General features: G+C 46.3%; 1 protein-coding gene and 1 non-coding gene across 5 annotated transcripts in view; both read right to left on the reverse strand.

The window, feature by feature from the left end:
- The window catches only part of C17H3orf20 (chromosome 17 C3orf20 homolog), a 63,320-nt gene that overhangs the window by 31,699 nt on the left and 14,386 nt on the right, over positions 1-17,235 (reverse strand). For all 4 annotated transcript variants that reach the window (XM_072941922.1, XM_072941921.1, XM_072941923.1 and 1 more), the window contains exons 5-8: positions 11,362-11,497; positions 10,078-10,359; positions 5,543-5,695; positions 4,638-4,758 (exon numbers count right to left, since the gene is read on the reverse strand). In XM_072941922.1, coding sequence (XP_072798023.1) covers positions 4,638-4,758; positions 5,543-5,695; positions 10,078-10,359; positions 11,362-11,497 — 692 coding nt within the window. The remainder of the gene's footprint in view (positions 1-4,637; positions 4,759-5,542; positions 5,696-10,077; positions 10,360-11,361; positions 11,498-17,235) is intronic.
- TRNAV-GAC (transfer RNA valine (anticodon GAC)) lies at positions 16,211-16,284 on the reverse strand. Its single transcript has one exon. It is a non-coding gene; the product is annotated as a tRNA-Val (tRNA).

A 17,235-nucleotide genomic window follows, 5' to 3' on the forward strand; every position in this document is an offset into this window, starting at 1 on the left:
CCCTGGCAACGTCTGATCATGACCATCTTCCTGCCAGGTCTCTGACACCTGCAAACCTGTCCATCACTCTCACCCTACAGAGACACTGCCACCGCTGGTTCTCCTCCTAGAAAGGGGAGACTAGAGCTGTGAGCTGTGGTTGGACAAGACTGCCACTTGCTAGCCGGGCACTTTGAGGCAGGCTGCTTCGCTTCTCTGAGCCTTGGGACAATAACAGAATCTTTCTCTGGGATGCTGAGCAGATCTCACAGGTTAAATAAGCAAAGGTTTCACTGTTTCTAAGTATCCTGCTCTCTGGGTGGTTTCTTTTCCTCTCCCCAATGTCCCAAAGATGGTGCTCTACCAACTCAGCCACTGCTCATCTTCCTGGGAGGTCATGAGCCAGGCACAGGTGTCCATCACCCACCATCTCCGACCCTACGTGAGGACCCCCATCACAAGGGCCCAGTGAGATATGCCCACTGAGCAGAATCAGCCCCTCTAAAACCACATGGATCCCTGAGTCTCTCAGAAACTTCTTCACTTCCGCCCAGACACACACCCTCCACGTGGGGTCATTTGTAATTCCCTCCTCTCATTTATCCCCTAGAGCCCACTTCTGAATGCCACCGACTTCCTTCACTCAAATAGCCCTTTCAAAACATATTACAACTACCCCCCATCAGGCCCGGCCCGGCTAGTAACCCTTAACTAGCCTTTCCACTAGTCCCATCCACTCATCTTCCCCTCTCCAGTCCACCTTCCACACAAACGCTGGACCGAGCATGCCAGCTCTCAACTTAAAAACTAACCAGCTGGTTATACTCCCAATCTAGCTGCATCTGCTCCTAACAGGCCGATCCTCCCACAGAACTTGAAAAAAAATACAGAAAACAACGACCAAAGGCCCAGAAGAGTGAGCAAAAGCAGGCAGATTTTGAAGAGCCCAAACTTAAAAGGCCCAGCATAGGATGCCTTTCATTTTTAGTGTTAGCTTGAAGGCAGGCCACAGTCATGGCCAAAACCACCATCTTTCTGGCCCAAAGAACCAAAGGACAGAACCTGGGGCAAACTACAGTCACAGGAAAGGAGAGGATTTCAGAAGGGTCAGAGACCCAGAGCCCCAAGTTCTATAAATAAACAGTCCACAGCTTGGTCTGATCCCTGAACCACGCGCGAGCAGTGCGGACTCAAGGCAGCTTGCTCCTAGGCAAACAAAAAACTGAAGTGAGATTTGACTTGCTGCCCACTGTAGGTGAGACAAAGTTGGTGGCGTGAGTCTAACCAAGTCCATTGCTTGCTAGAACAGAAACATCAACCCTCTTCAGAGAAATACATTAGGATTCAGAGACTCCAATGTCAGCAATCCAAAATTACTCAACATGTGAACAATCAGTGAAGTGTGAACAGTTCTCAAAGCGGATAACCAATCCTGTGTGATACGTCTCAGATGCTGACATTATCAGACAAGGACTTTATAGCAGGTTATTTAACTATACTGAATGAGGCAAAGGAAAACATACTTGCAGTGAAAAAAAATTAGGAAATCTCAGCAGAGAAATAGAAAAAGTGAAAAAGAACTAAATGGAAATTCTACTGTTGAAAATGTATAAGGGGGGAGGGTATAGCTCAAATGGTAGAGCACGTGCTTAGCATGCACGAGGTCCTGGGTTCAATCCCCAGTACCTCCATTAAAAAATAAACAAATAAACCTAATTACCTCCCCCTGCTCTCCTCCCCACAAAAAAGAAAAGAAAATATGTACCTGGGATTCTAGAATTTCACAGGATTAGCCTTATAGCAGAATAGAAATGACAGAATAAAGTCAGTGAGCTTGGAGATAGATCCAGCTAAACTATCCAATCAGAGAAGTAAACAGAAAAATGCTGAACAATGACAAAAAGAACAGAGCCTCAGGGACCTCCGGGACAGTATTAAAAGGTCTAAAATACATGTAGTCGGAGTCTCAGAAGAAAAGGGAAGATATTGGAGCACATTCCCCCCCCCAAATAATGGCAGAAGGCTCCCCAAATTTGGTGCAAGATGTAAATTTACAGATTAAAGAAGCTGAGTAAACTGCCAACAGTTTATATGAAGACAACACCACCCAGACACACGGTCAAACTTAGAAAACTAAAGAAAAGAGAGATTCTGAAAGCGGCTAGAGAAAATTAACAGTGGCTTGAATAACTACAGACATCTCACCAGAAGCTATGGAGGACAGACACAATGGAACAGTATCTTTAAAATGCTGGAAGAAAAAGAAATCCAGCCCAGAATTCCATATCCAGCAAAAATATCCTTTCATAAAGACATTTTTCACATGGAAGAAAACAGAGCATGTTTTTGCCAGCACATCTGCATTTCAAGAAATGCTAAAGGAAGATCTTCAGGCTAAAGAGACATGACACCAGAGGGAAACGGATTTTCAGAGAGGAATGAAAAATGCTGGCAACAGTAAATATCTGGGCAAAAGCAAACTGGTCACTGCAGCCTCCAAGACAGCATGCAAACTCCTCAGCCTGCCATCCGATGCCTCCGCCCTACGACACATACAGCTCTCGCCTTCTTTTACTTCATGAGAAGCACTTGTGAACTTCTAATGATGCCATCTGAGTCCCAACTCCCAGCCTTTACAGACGCCATCACACGACCCAGAGTGCTCTCCTTGCTTCCCTATAGCTGCGGGAAATCTCACGCACACACACTCATGAACAACTCAGGGGCCACTTTGTCTTCCAGGCCACTCCTGACGGCACCAGCCCCTACCGTGCATTTCTGCGTGCAGCTCCCGAGAACAGAGCAATGTACAGTGCAACACACTGCCAGAGCACGTTAGTGATGTCAGAGCACCCTCATATCGCCATTGTTTCATTTAGTTCTCACAAAAGCAGTGTGAAGCGGGAGGGAGGGTCGGGTGACCCACCTAGGACTGATGAGGCACCAGGACTCAGAGAAGCTGAGTCACTTTCACAAGGCTGCGCAGCCAGCGTTTAGCAAAGCTGGCACTAGTACCTGGCTCCTCAGATTCTCATCCCAGTTCTCTGTCCACTTGGCAACACTGACATATAATACATGGTGCCTGCCTGCAACCCATTCATAATATTTTTGGATTGTAAACTTTTTATACAACTACAAACAGGTAAATATTACAACAACAATGGAATACACCCCTGGGTTAGGGATCTTGGAACTGGTCAAGCAACAGAAAAGACTTGGGAAAACTGCACAATCCAGAACCCGTAACAGACGAACTGAATCAGAATCTCTGTGGGGCTGTGCCTGGGGTCTGTGTCGCTGTTAAAGTCCCACAGGTGATTCTGATATGCAGCCGCCAAAGAGAACCTCTTCATCTCATGACTAATTGTCAGATGACTGACATCTGTCATTTCAGGCTGGATTATGTCTTAATCCAGACAGTGGGCACTGGGAGAAGAGAGAAATGGGTGCGGGCTGGAGTGCCATGAGGACGGGAAGTCTGAGCAGGGCTTTGAGGAGGGAAAGTTTGGCTTGGCAGAGAGCGAAGATGTATTTCAGGCCAGCGGGGCAGGGAGGGTGAGACATGTTCAAGGGACTGAATGTTTCTGAGCAGAGGTATGATCTACAGGAATCGAGATACAGGAATGGGAATCCAGCGGCCCGCGTAGAGGATTACAGGAAGGGCACGGGATAGACTTGAGCCCACCATCAACTCCAAGGGTGCTTCTGTCCAGAGTGCTTACCTTGGGTGGAGTTTATGTTCTGTGATCTTTCTCTGAACCCCAGCCCTCCGAGCTTCTTCCTCTCTCTCAGCCCTTATCCTTCTCTACCACGTGTTCTTACTACTCCCCTACTCTTCTGAGTTCCCTGAGGGGTCCTGTTTAACTTTCTATCCCCTAGACTGGTGATTTTCAGCACAAGGTGATTTTGCCCCACAATGTCTGGAGATATTTCTAGTTTTCACAGTTGGGAGGGGGTACTACTGGCCTCGAGGGGGAGACTGGTAAATATCCTACAGTGCACAGCTATAACAAGGAGTTCTCCATCCCAAAGCGCCAGGAGTTCCCGGGATGAGAAACTCTGTCTTTGGTGAAGTGACAAGCACCCTTAACTGCCTTATTAGTAAATTAAGTGTATTCAGTTATTATTTACTATTACTAATTCAACATAAATTTATTATTTAACAAACCTCTGATGAATAGCTGAATAACCAAATCAATGAAAAAAGAGTTTGTGTCTATCAGCTACCTTTGACGCCCAGATTTTTTGATTTCACGGACAGCAAAGTTGTAAAAACAAAAACTGGGGAGACTAATATAGAACTATTGACTTTTCTTATTGCCACACACAAGCATTAAAAATAAAACTACCAACTATTGTAACAGTTACTTCCTAAAATAAAGGACATTGAACTATAAAAATGTAATATTCACAATAAAAGTAAAATAGGAAGGATACTATCCAGAGAGGTCAGTATGGCAGCTGACAGCTGCTGTAGGCTGGTGAAAAGTCCACTTCAGCCAGCTCTGGACCACTGCCCACCAACCTGGGGACCTCCGAATGAGATTACAGGAACCCTGAGGCCAGGGCGCCCATCTTAGCAGGCAGCCCTCGGCGCTCAGTGCTGCGCAGCCCAGGGAAGCCCCCAAGCCAGCCCCGCCTCTGCTGCCCTCCCCTACCTTGTATTCCAGGGACAGCAAGGTCTCTGTCTTAGAGCTCCAGCTCCACTTGTGGACGACGTAGCCCTGGTAGTCGTTGGTGGTCCCACCTTCCTCATCCAAGACCAAGACGTACGGGCAGCTAGGAGAGGCACAGAGATGAGGCGCTGCCCCGCAAGGAAGCCCTCATCACCGCAGGCCCCAGGCAGGCAAGGCTCTGAGACTCTGCCCTCGCTGGAAGAACGGTGGACTCCTGCAGGCAGCCCGGCTTCCCCTGCCTCGTATGGTCTGAGGCCCCTTCACACCTGCTGGCGCTGCTTGGGGAGTCTGTTGGGAAGGACAGATCTCAGGGAGATGGTGGAGGCTCAGGAGAAGCCCAAGGGGAACAGAAATGGAGTGTGTGCCTGTAGTCCAGGAGCCTGAGTATAGAAGACCTCAGGCATCAAAGTGGGAAATGGAACGTGCACAGCATGAGAGTCACGGCTTCACGGACAGTTCCTTATGAAAACCAGACAAAATCAGTATCTGGCTGCCAAGAGCGTGTGCTTCTCTTAAAAGACCTCACAGAAGTAGTGCCTTGGCCTCTCCTTCACTGCTTCCTGGTATAAAACTCTCCTCTCCCCTAAAGAATTCCTCCATGAGTCTAGTCAACAATCAAGATGATCTCAGTGCCCTGGGGGCACAAGTGGAGCAGGATCTGGGGAGTCTCCCTTCTCATCGGCTATGACACGGAGCCATCGAGTGAGGGCCTCGAAGCAGATGTGTCCCTGCAGGCACGGCTTGGCCCTGCCTCACTGCCTTCCTAGACCTCTGGACACTGCCCAGCCCCTCCTTTTCCCAGGAGCCTCTACTTTCCACCTCAGTGCCCCCACCCTGTCACCCCTAGAGACACTTCCACGGGGCCAAGATTCCCCCAGCCCACTCACCGGGACTTCAGGTTGTAGTGAACGCAGCCCTGGCCTTCAGCATTAAACATGGCCAGGAAGGAGAAGCTGGGCGTGTCGTTAAAGAGGCAGGTGATGGCTCTCCCTCTGCAGCACGTGGGGATCTGACACACGGCGATGTTTCCGGACGGATAGCTGGCAGGATGGTTAAGCAGAACTAACAGAAAATTCTCCAGGCTCTGTGCTCAGGTGCCTTGTGGAAAGCAAGTCTGCACGTCCAAGTGTTTTAGCTGTTTGGTGCATCATTCCCAGCCTTCAAGACCCTCCCTGCACTCTGTACAGGCAGCAAGTTCATAAGCCCATACATCTGTGGTCAATTTATTTTCAACAACGGCGCCAGGACCATTCAATGGGGGAAAGAATACCCTCTTCAACAAATAGTGCTGGGACAACTGGGTACCACACGCGAAAGAATGAAGCCAGAACCTTGTCTCACATACCATGTGCAAAAATCAACTCAGAAATGGATCAGAGATCTCAATGTAAGAGGTGTAACTATAACATTCTTAGAAGAAAACATAGGGGTAAGCAGTAGTTTGTCAGACATGAAACCCAAAACACAAGGAACAAATGAAAAAATAGAAAAATTGGACTTCATCAAAATTGAAAACTTTTGTACATCGAAGGATGCTATCATGAGTGTGAAAAGACACCTCACAGTATAGGACAAAACCCTGCAAATCATGTATCTGATGAGGGCCTAGTATTCACGGTGTATAAAGAACCCTAACAACTCAGCAAGAAGAAGACAAACGACGGGCAAAGGACCTGAATACACATTTCTACAAAGAAGATTCACAAAGATGACACATGAAGATGTTCCAGGTCATTAGCTATTAGGACAGTGCAAGTCAAAACCACGACGAGATGGCCCCTTCACACCCACGGCAATGGCAGGAATTAAAAAACTGGAAAACATCAAGTATGGTCAAGGATGTGGAGACACTGCAGCCCTCGCCGACTGCTGGGGGAACGCAGAACGGCGCGGCCACTGGGGGAAGCATCTTGGAGGTTCCTCAGTAAGTTAAACATAGAATTCTCATCTGGCCCAGCAACTCCACTCTCAGGTAGAGACCCGAAAGAACCAAAAACAACGTGCAGATAAGGACTTCTACAGGGATGCTCACGGCAGCATTATTCACAACAGCCAAACGACGGGAACAACCTAATGTGCATAAATGAAAGGACAGATTTTAAAAGCGGCACGTCCACACAATAAAATATTAGCCAGCCACAAAAAGGAAGGAAATTCTGATGCGTGAGACAACGTGTACGAATTCTGAACACACTAAGTGAAAGAAGCCAGGCACAAAAGGCCACGTGTCATAAGAGCCCATTTATATGAGACGTCCCGAACAGGCAGATCCACGGAGACAGAAGGCAGCCTGGGAGCCGCCAGGGAGGGCTGGGTTAGGGGGAAATGAAAGTGGGTGTAGGGTTTCCTGTTTGGGGTGAAAAAATGTCCCAGAACTCAATAAAGCTGTTGGTTGTACAACGCCATAAATGTTTTAAATGCCACTAAACTGTACACTTTAAAAGCATTAACTTTACGTCCTATGAATTTCACCGCAATCAAAAAACAAAAGGAATGAACTACTGATGCATATACTGCAACATTGGAAGAAACTTGAAAACATTCTGCTCAGTGAAAGGAGCCAGAAACACAGGGCCGCACATGGTATGTGATTCCACGTCTATGAAACGTCTGTGAGAGGCGAAGGCAGAGACAGAAAGCAGGTGAGCAGAGGCCAGGGACTGGGGGGACGGGGAGCGGGGAGTGACCGCTTCAGAGGTACGGGTCTTCTGCTGGGGTGATGAAAAAGTGCTGGAAACTAGGCAGTGGTGATGGCTGTACAGCACTGTGAATGGACCAAATGCCACAGAACCGCACACTTCCATATGCTTAAAATGGAGACTGTTATGTGCATTTTACCGCATTCATAAAAACATGCACCTCACACAGTGGTTCTGAGTGCTCAGCAAAGCCCTGAAGGAACAGTGCTGAGCACAGTAAGGGGCAGGTGGGGATTACAGCTTGCTTTTAATACAATGAGTTTGTACCTTTGCACGAAAAGAGGCCTTGAAGGAAGTCTGAGGGCAGAATCGATGACTGAGGGGAGAGAGCCAAGGAGATGCAGATGCCAAATGCCCAAAAGAAAGGAACGTTGGGCCGGTTCCGGGGGCTGACACCGGCCAGTGCAGACCTGCCAGGGCTGGGAGCTCTCTGGCATTCCTGGGGCAGGTACATAATTTCTACCTGAGAGCGTCGCCCAGCAGTCTCCATGAAGACAGAATAGCTGCTGGGCGCAGGGCTCTGTGGAAGCCAGGAGGGACGGAAGTGTCTCCCAAACACCATCTCTCCTCCAGAGGGGCCAACAGCTGTGCGTGTGTTTCGGCCATTTGAACACAGTAACACAGACTCTGCCCTTCAAGATCACTGTGTCTGACTTCCTCATCTTATAATAGGGAGAAGTGAGGCCCAGACAGATGGAATGACCTGTGCAGGGTCACCAAGAACTGGGTGTAGCATCCAGGCCCCCCGGGACTCACAAAGCAGAAATACACTAATGGCCAGGATGCGATGATCCTGGGGCTGGAGTCGAGCGCACCGGCATCACGACAGCCTGCTGGCTTGGGGTGTCCCACCAGGGATTCCGAGGCAGGTGACAGAGCACGGGTCCCGGGAGGCCGGGCTGCTGCGCCCCGGCGGCGCACTAGTCCACCTCGCCTGGCCCTGCGGTAGCAACCTAACTCACAGGCACGGCTCCGTGACCGGCTCAGGGGTCTCTCACCCAATTCAATGGGCAGTCAGGAAAGGGGGGTGGGGGTCCCATGACCCCTGGAGTGGCAGCTGCCTTGGACGGAGTGTGCTGAGCACCACACTCAGGGTGCTGGAAGCCGGGCTGAGCGAGTGTGATGAATGCATTCATTTATGGTCAGAGAAACAAGGGGACTCCTTTGACAGGCACTGCAGATCTGAATTCCCAGTTCAGTGGAGAGGAGGCCAAAGGAAGCGCGGGGGCCGCCCCCAGTAGACCTGCTGGGCGCCTGAGACAGCTCAGAGGGCCACTCTCCTCCAGGGGTCAGGGGCCCTGCCAGCTTCATGCTGTTTTTAGTAAAATGAGGTCCCCTCCAGTTCTCTGCGGGAGGAAATAATCCTGAAAGGCATGAAAAGGGTGCTGGCAAGAGGGCCCTCAACGGAAGTGATGAGGCCCTTGGGCCCAGGCCTGGCTCTGCCACCAAATTCCTTCTGTGACATCGAGACCCTCTGGGTCTCGGTTTCCCTGCTCCTATGACGAAGGGACAGGAACGAATGGCTTAGTGTCTCTTTGCATCTCGTCCCCTTAGGCTGCAGAGCCGGGAGTGAGCACTCTGCCCTCTCTGGCCTCAGAGCCTTGCTGCCAAATGGGCTGTGCATCTGGGGTCTGGGCCGGCTCTGGAGCGTGCTGGGGAGCGGGCAACAGAACCCCGCAAGGGGCACACTGGTCCCAGGTGACTTCCTGACCCACTGCTTCTCACCCGGGCTCTCCAAAGGGAGCCCTTTCTTGCCCCGTCACCACCCCCATTTGAACTGCTTTCCCTCATTTCAGAAGAAAGCAATCAAATTAAGGTTCCTCCCTCTGAGACATAAACGCTACATTCATGCCATTCCACTAATCCATCGCACAGAAGACTCGATAAACATCTAGGAATGAAGAAAGCACTCTGACTGCGTTTGCTCTAAAACACGCACAACTCTCAGGCTCCAGCCTCCAGAGGGGAACTGCACGTTAGAAATCTCAGTTTTCCGAAGTGAAGAGTCCTGAAGTCCAGGTCCACAGGCAAGCTTTAGAGGTCTGCAGACCCCTGCCACCCAGGCAACATTTTACTTGCACGTGAACCAGGGCGTATGTCTGGGGAGAGGGGCTACAGCTCTCGCCAGATTCTCAAGGAGAAAATGCGCCACTCGCACACCCGAGACTGGGACCCAGCTGCCCCCACGCTCATGAACACAGACCTCAGCTGCAGAGCAAGCCAGGCGCAGGCCAGGCGGGGTGTTTGGGGTTCAGGTTAGACTCCAAATACATGGACCTCCTGGGCAAAGTATGCAAGAACTGCAGGGCTTGACCACTGAGCCAGGGACAGAAGACGAAGACTGCCGGGGATTTAGGGCCTCCTGCCCGCCTTCTCTCGGCTGGAGAGGAATCGCTCCGTGTCTTCAACCTCTTCCGGTCTGGGAGAGCCTCGAAGGCAGAGATGGCTGCTCACTGCAGCCTGACCTGACATGCGCTCAGAGACAGTGGGGTTTGCTATGTTCTGGTTGATCTGGACTGAATTTGAGGCTGGAACCTTGGAACTTCTTCCTCTGACCCTCCTGAGTCTGACCTGGACAAACTCTCACTACCCTGGAGGACCCGTCACCAGCCTTCTCTGATCAACTGAAAAGCCAAAGTAAACACTCAGGCTTTTTCTTTCAAGCCCTGGAGTTCTCTGGGCTGAGCTGCTGGGAGAAAGGGCAGCAGCAAGTAAAAGGATACTACACGAAGGAGGAGCCGTCGTAGAAGGAGTAGTGCAGCTTGATGGGCTTCTTGCCCATCCACTCCTGAGAGCGCTGGCCCGAGTGCAGGTGGTGGGCGGGGGGCGGCTGGGGGCTGGGGGTGGGGGGCTGAGCGCCCACGGGGTGCGGGTGCTGGGAGCTCGGGTTCTGAGCGTCCCCTCTGAGGTTCGACGCTAGATGAGAGGGTATCTTAGTCCTGTAGTTGCGTAAGACCATGGGGTAGAAGACATTACTCCCCTTCCACGAGATCTTTTCAGCTTCTCTGAAGGGAAGGAGACCAACAAATCCTCCAGCTGATTGGCTACAGCCCCTCCCCAGCTCCCGAGACTCCATCCCACTTCCTGATCCCCAAGTGCTTGTCCCCACCCCAACCCCTCGTCCTCAAAGCAGTGCTTTAAGGAAGAACTGGGAGGGTCCCCATGCCCCTGTGAGACCAGCCCTGGCCTGACCTCCACCTTCTGCACCCGGGGGGGGACCCACGGGGTGGGACTGTGTGCAGAAGGGGGTAGGGGAGCTGGGGGCTTTGATCACTCCACTCCCCCAGTCCTGAAGTTACAAAGGAAGAGAGCTTCCTTCCAGAATGTCACAGTAAGGGACAAACTGGGTGGCTGTCCTCTACCTATGTTCTACAGCTGAGGGTCACTCAGTGGCCTGGGAGTCCCAGAACACACATATGGCTTAGATGTGACTAGGTTTGAAATCCTTTATGGCCCATGGCTTGGGCCTTTGGGGAAATGCAGGCTCGCTTCTAGGATTAGCGGGACCCACAAAATCCTAAGTATGATTAATCATCCATGTCAAGGCTTTTTGTTTATTTTGAGAGGTGTTTCTTTTTTCTTAGGAGAACATCTGACAAATTATGTTAAGAAATAAATATTCTTAGCTGTCAGGCTGTATAAACCGTGAGAAGCCACACAAAGGGGTCTCCCTGGTGAGGAGGCAAAGGGCATGGGCCCGGGGCCAGGCTCACAGAGCCGTGGGATCTCAGGCCATGCCCCACCCACCTGCTTAGGTACCCCAGCTACCTCATCTGCAGAATGGGCACAAACCCACCTTCCTCGTAAGGTCACAGCATGACAGAAAAGGACTATTGAGTGGGGACGGCTGGGGACGTGTGTGAGGGATGGCCATCACCCCACCACTGTTGCTGGGGGTGCTGGGTAGTTGACAGGCCCTGGCACCCTGCCCAGGCACATCTGAGATCCCCTCACACCCACGGCAGTGCCCTCTTCTCTCATCTGCCCCCAGCCCTTAAGGTGCTCACATAAGGCGACACAACTCCTGCAGCTTCTCCCGGGCTTCGGGGCAGGGGTCGCTGAGCTCGACAATGTCAGAGGCAGAGGGTCCTGTCCCACGTTGTAGGGATGTGAGGCCTACTTCTTCCATGTTCTTGAATTTGCCTGCAGTTGGAGAGGAAGAGGTTGGGGAGGGGTTTTAGAAGATGGTTTCTCAAGACGTCGTGTTCACCTGGGGTGAGGGGTTGGGGTGAGCGGTAGGGCAGCATCCCCTGAGACTCAGAATAGTCAAGGGAATCATCCACGCCTCCAGGCAGGCCACTTGTAGAACAGAGATGTCATCCTGTGAGTCAACCGAGCGTGCGTCAGGAGCACCCGTGCAGAGGGATGAATCCAGCCCTGCTTCCCCAAGGGCGCCTGGCTCTGTGCGGGGAGGGCACACACGTGGCTGCCATGGACGTGGAAGGCATTCCCTCCTGATACTTCTGATCAAAGACAAGAGTCTCAATTCTGTCTCAATGGCGTCAACACTTCTCCGATGCTGACTTGCCCCGGCCTGCTGCAGAGGGCAGGGGGTGTCAATGGAGATTGCGATGTTTGGGGGGTTTGTGTGTGTGTTAAAATACATGTATCAAAAATTTAGCAACTTGTAATTTTAAGAGTCCAGTTCAGTGGTATTAAATTAAAAAGCGGTTGTTGTGCACCCATTGTTATCATCTATTCCCATAACTCTTTTCATCTTTTAAAATTACAACTCTAACAATAACTCCTCCCCACAAAGTCCTTGGCAACTGCCAATCTACTTTCTGCCTTCATGGCTTTGAATACTCTAAGTACCTTGTATAAGCGGAATCAAACAGTATTCATCTTTTTGTGACTTGGTTTGTTTCATGTAGTAGATCCTCCCAAGGTTCACCCACGTTACCGCATCTTGCAGAATTCCCTTCCTTTTTAAGGCTGAATCATAATCCACTGCATGTAAAGGCCACATTTTCTTTATCCATCATCTATTGATGGGCACTTAAGTTGCTTCCATGTTGTAGCTTCTGTGAATAATGCTGCTATGAACACTGTATAAATACCTCTTTGAGACTCTGTTTCTAATTCTTCAGGGTATATGCCCAGAAGTGAAGTCACTGGATTGGATGGTAATTCCATGTTTAGTTTTTGAGGAACTGCCACACTGTTTTCCACAGTAAACGTGGCTGAACCATTTACACTCCCACCAACAGTGCACAAGGGTTCCAACACTTTCACCAATACTTGCTTTCCTTTTTTTTTTTTTAGTAATAATCATCCTATTGGGGGTGAGGTAGTATCTCACTGCAGTTTTGGTTTCCATTTCCCCACTGGTTAGTGACACTGAGCATCTCAGAATGTGTTTATTGTCCATCTGTAGATCTTCTTTGGAGAAGTGTCTATTCAAGCCCTTTGCCCATTTTTGAATTTTTTTGCTCTTGAGTTTTAGAAGTTCTCTACATGTTCTGGATATTAATCCCTCATCAGATATATGATTTGCAAATATTTCTGCCATTCTGTGGACTGCCTTTTTACTCTGTAGATAGTGTCTTTTGATGCACAAAATTTAAATGTTTTCATGAACCAGAATTTGTCTATTTTTTTTCTTTCTTGACCTTTGGTGTCATATCCATGAAATCACTGCCAAATCCAATGTCATGACACTTTTGTCCTGTTTTCTTGTAAGAGTTTTATTGTTTTAGGTCTTACATTTAGGTCCTTGATCCAATTTGAGTTAATTTTATATATGGTGTTAGGTAAGGGTCCAACTTCATCCTTTTGCATGTGGATATCCAGTTTTCCCAGCACTTTTTGTTGAAAAGACTATCCTTTCCCCATTGAAAGGTCTTGGAACCCTGTCAAAAATCATCGGATCATGCATGTAAAGATTTATTTCTAGGCTCTCTATTCTATTTCATTGGTCTATATATCTGTCATTATGCCAATACCACGTTGGTTTGATTACTGTAAGTTTGTAGTAAGTTTTGAAATCAAGAGGTGTGTATCCAACAGTTTTGTTGTTTTTTTTCAAGATTGTTTTGGCTATCTGGGGGCTCCTGAAGATTCCATGTGAATTTTAGGATGAGTTTTTCTATTTCTTCAAAAAACATCATTGGGATGTTGATAGCAGTTGCACTGAATCTTAGACCACTCAGGTTACTATTGACATTTTAACAATATTAAAGCTTCCGATTCACGAACATGGAATGTGTTTCCATTTATTTATGTCTTCTTTAATTTCTTTCATCTATGTTTTGTAGTTTTCATTGTACAAGTCTTTCACCTCTTTGGATCATTCCTAAGTGTTTTACTCTTTTGTTACTATTGTAAATGGAACTGTTTTCATAATTCCCTTTTCAGACTGTTCACTGTTCACGTATAGAAATGCAACTGATTTTTGTGTTGACTTTGTAGTCATTTATTAGTTCTAACAGTTTCTTTTGTGCAGAATATTTAGTGTTTTCTCCATATAAGACCATATCATCTGCAAGCAGAGATAATTTTAATTCTCTCTTTCCAATTTGGATTCTTCTATTTATTTTTCTTGCCTAATTGCTCTGGTTAGAACTTCCTGTAATACAGTGAACAGAAGTGATGAGAGTGAGCATCCTTGCTTTGTTCCTGATCTTAGAGGGAAAGCTTTCAATCTTTGACCATGGAATGTGATGTTTGCTGTGGGGTTTACATGTATGACTTCTACCATGTGAAAGTAGTTTCCTTCCATTCCTAGTTTATTGTTTTTATCGTGAAAGGGAGTTTTGTCAAATGCTTTTTCTGCATCCATTGAGACCATGTGAATTTTTCCCCTTTATATTGTTAATGTGGTGTGTATGTTGAACCATGCGTGCATTCCAGGAATAAATCCCACTTGGTGTCATGTTGTATCATACTTTTAATATGCTGCTGAATTCTGTTTGCTAATATTTTGCTAAGGATTTTTTAATCGATATTCATCAAGCATACAGGTCTGCAATTTTTCCCATGTCTTTGTCTGGCTCCAGTATCAGGGCAGTAGTGCGCTGGGAAGTGTTCCCTCTTCAATCTTAGGGAGATTTTTTAGAATGACTGGCGTTAGTTCTTCTTTAAATGTTTGGTAGAATTCATCACTGAAGTTATCAGGTCCAGAGATTTTCCTTGTTGGGAGATTTTTTGATTACTGATTCAATATCTAACTATTTATAGGTCTGCTCAAATTTTCCGTTTCTTCATGATTTAGTCTAAGCAGGTTTTGTGTTTTGGGAATCTGTCCACTTCATGTAGGTCTCCAATTTGTTGGCATATAATTGTTAATAGTACTCTCTGTTAATCCTTTTTGCTTCTGTAGAATCAATAGTTTTGTCCCATTTTCAGTTCTGATCTTAGCAATTTGAGTCTTCCTTCTTCCTAGTGCATCTAGCTAAAGATTTGTCAATTGTGCTTTTGAAGAATCTTTTCAAAGAATCAACTTCACTGATCTTTCTCTGTTGATTTTCTACTCTCTGTTTAGTTTATCTCTGCTCTAAAATTTTTATTTCCTTCCTCCTCTAGCCTGGGGTTTAGTTATTCTTTTCTAGTTCCTTAAGTTGTAAAGTTAGGTTGTTTACTTGAGATCTTTCCTGACTTTTAATATAATCATTTATAACTATAAATTTCCCCCTTAGCACTGTTTTCATTGCATCCCATAAGTTTTGGTATGTTATGTTTTCATTTTCATTTGTCACTAGTTATTTTCTAGTTTCCCTTGTGATTTCTTCTTTGGTCCAGTGGTTGTTTAAGTGTGTGTTGTCTAATTTCCACAATTTTGTAAATGTTCCAGTTTCCCTTCTGTTATTGATTCCTAACTTTAGCCCACTGTGGTTGGAGAAGATACTTTGTATGATATCTATCTCTTTTATCACACAGAGACTTAACTTTGGCCTAAAGTATGACCTATCCTAGAAAACGTCCGTGTGCACTTGAGAAGAATGTGCATTCTGTTTTTGCTGTTTTGTTTGGGTTCTGCAAATGTCTGTTAGATCTAGTTAATTAATTGTGTTGTTTGACTCTTTACTTCCTTGTTTCTGCCTGTTGTTCTATCCGTTATTGTGAGTGGGTTATTGATGTCTCCAACTATGATTGTAGAACTCGTCCATTTCTGTCCTCAGTTTGTCAGTTTTTGCTTCATAAATTTCAATGGTCTATCATTAGGTGATAAATGTTTATAATTGTGATATCTTCTTGCTGTATTGAAACTTTTATAAATATAGAATGCCCTTCTTTGTCTCTTGTAAACTTTTCTGACTTAAAGTCTATTTTATCTGAGTGTAAATCTAAGCATAGTAATAGCCACCGCTGCTCTCTTTTGGTTACTATTTGCATGAAATATCTTTTTTCTGTATTTTCACATTCAAACCCACTTGTGTCTTTGGATCTCAAGTGAGTCTCTTGTAGACAGCATGTAGTTGGATCATGAGTTTCTATCCATTCTGGCAATCTGTCCTTTGATTGGAAAATTTAACCCATTTACATTTAAAGGGATGACTGACAGGGAGAGACTGACTTCTGTTGTTGTGTTTGTTTTCTATAGGCTTTACTACAGCTTTTTGTCCTTCATATCCTGCATTACTTTCTTCATTTCTGTTTATTTGATTTCTATAGTGAAATTTAAAAAATTCTCTCTCATTTCCTTTTCTAAATATTGTAAAGTTATTTTCTTTGTAGTTCCCATGGGGATTACACTTAACATTCTAAGGTTGTAACACTCTAATCTGAATTTTTACCATCTTAATGTCAATAAAATTACACCTTTTTACATTGCATGTCCCAAAACATAAACATTCTTTTCTTTAAAGTTTTTTTTGGGGGGGGCATAATTAGGTTTATTTATTCATTTATTTTTAGAGGAGGTACTGGGGATTGAATCCAGGACCTCATGCATGTCAAGCATGCGCTCTACCACCTGAGCTATACCTTCCCCCTGATAATTCTTTTAAACACACTAGTCTTTCAAATCATGTAGAAAATAACATTTGGAGTTACAAACCAAAGTTAACAGTAATACTGGATTTTACACAAATAATTTTTTAAAAATATATTAATCTCTTAAATCACATAGAAAAACAAAAAGTGCAATTACAAACGACTGTTACAGTAATACTAGCTTTTATAATTTCCCATTATTACCTTTATTGAGATCTTTATTTCTCCAGTGTCCTCGTATCTTGTCATTTCACCTTGCAAGTCTCCCTGAGTCCTTGAAGACTTTCCTGCAGTACACATTGAGTGGTCATGAACTCCCTCAGGTTTTGTCCATCAGGGAATGTCTTAATGTTGCCTTCATTTCTGAAGGACAGTTTTCCTGGATTCAGGATTCTTGGCTGACAGGTTTTTTCTTTAAGCATTTTGAATATATTGGCCCTGTGCCTTGTATCCTCCAAGTTCTGACGAGAAATCTGCTGATGATCTTATTGAGGCTCCCTGTATGTGATGATTCACTTCTCTCTTGCTGCTTTGCAGGTTCTCTTTTTGTCTTTTGAAAGTCTGATTACATATGTCTTAGTGTGGGTTTTTTGAGTTCATCTGAGCTTCTCTGATGTTTATGTCTTTCATCAAATTTGGGAAGTTTTCAGTCATCATTTCTTTAAATTTTTTCTCTGCCTCTTTTGATTTCTTTTCCTCTTCTGGGACTGCCACAAGCATATGCCACTTGACAGTGTCCCACAGGTCCCTTAGGCTCTGTTCTTTTCTCTTCAGTCTTTTTTCCTTCTGTTCTTCAGACTCAGTAATTCCCATTGTCTTGTCTTCAAGTGTGTTGACTTTCTTCTGCCTGCTCCAGTCCATGGATGCCAACGTTTTGTGCTTATTTCAGTTCTTTCACAGTTACCTTCAAGGCAAGTGTTAGGTGGTATGAGGATATGATGATGTGA

Source organism: Vicugna pacos, chromosome 17 (genome assembly GCF_048564905.1).
Source record: "Vicugna pacos chromosome 17, VicPac4, whole genome shotgun sequence".
NCBI classification, from domain to species: Eukaryota; Metazoa; Chordata; class Mammalia; order Artiodactyla; family Camelidae; genus Vicugna; species Vicugna pacos.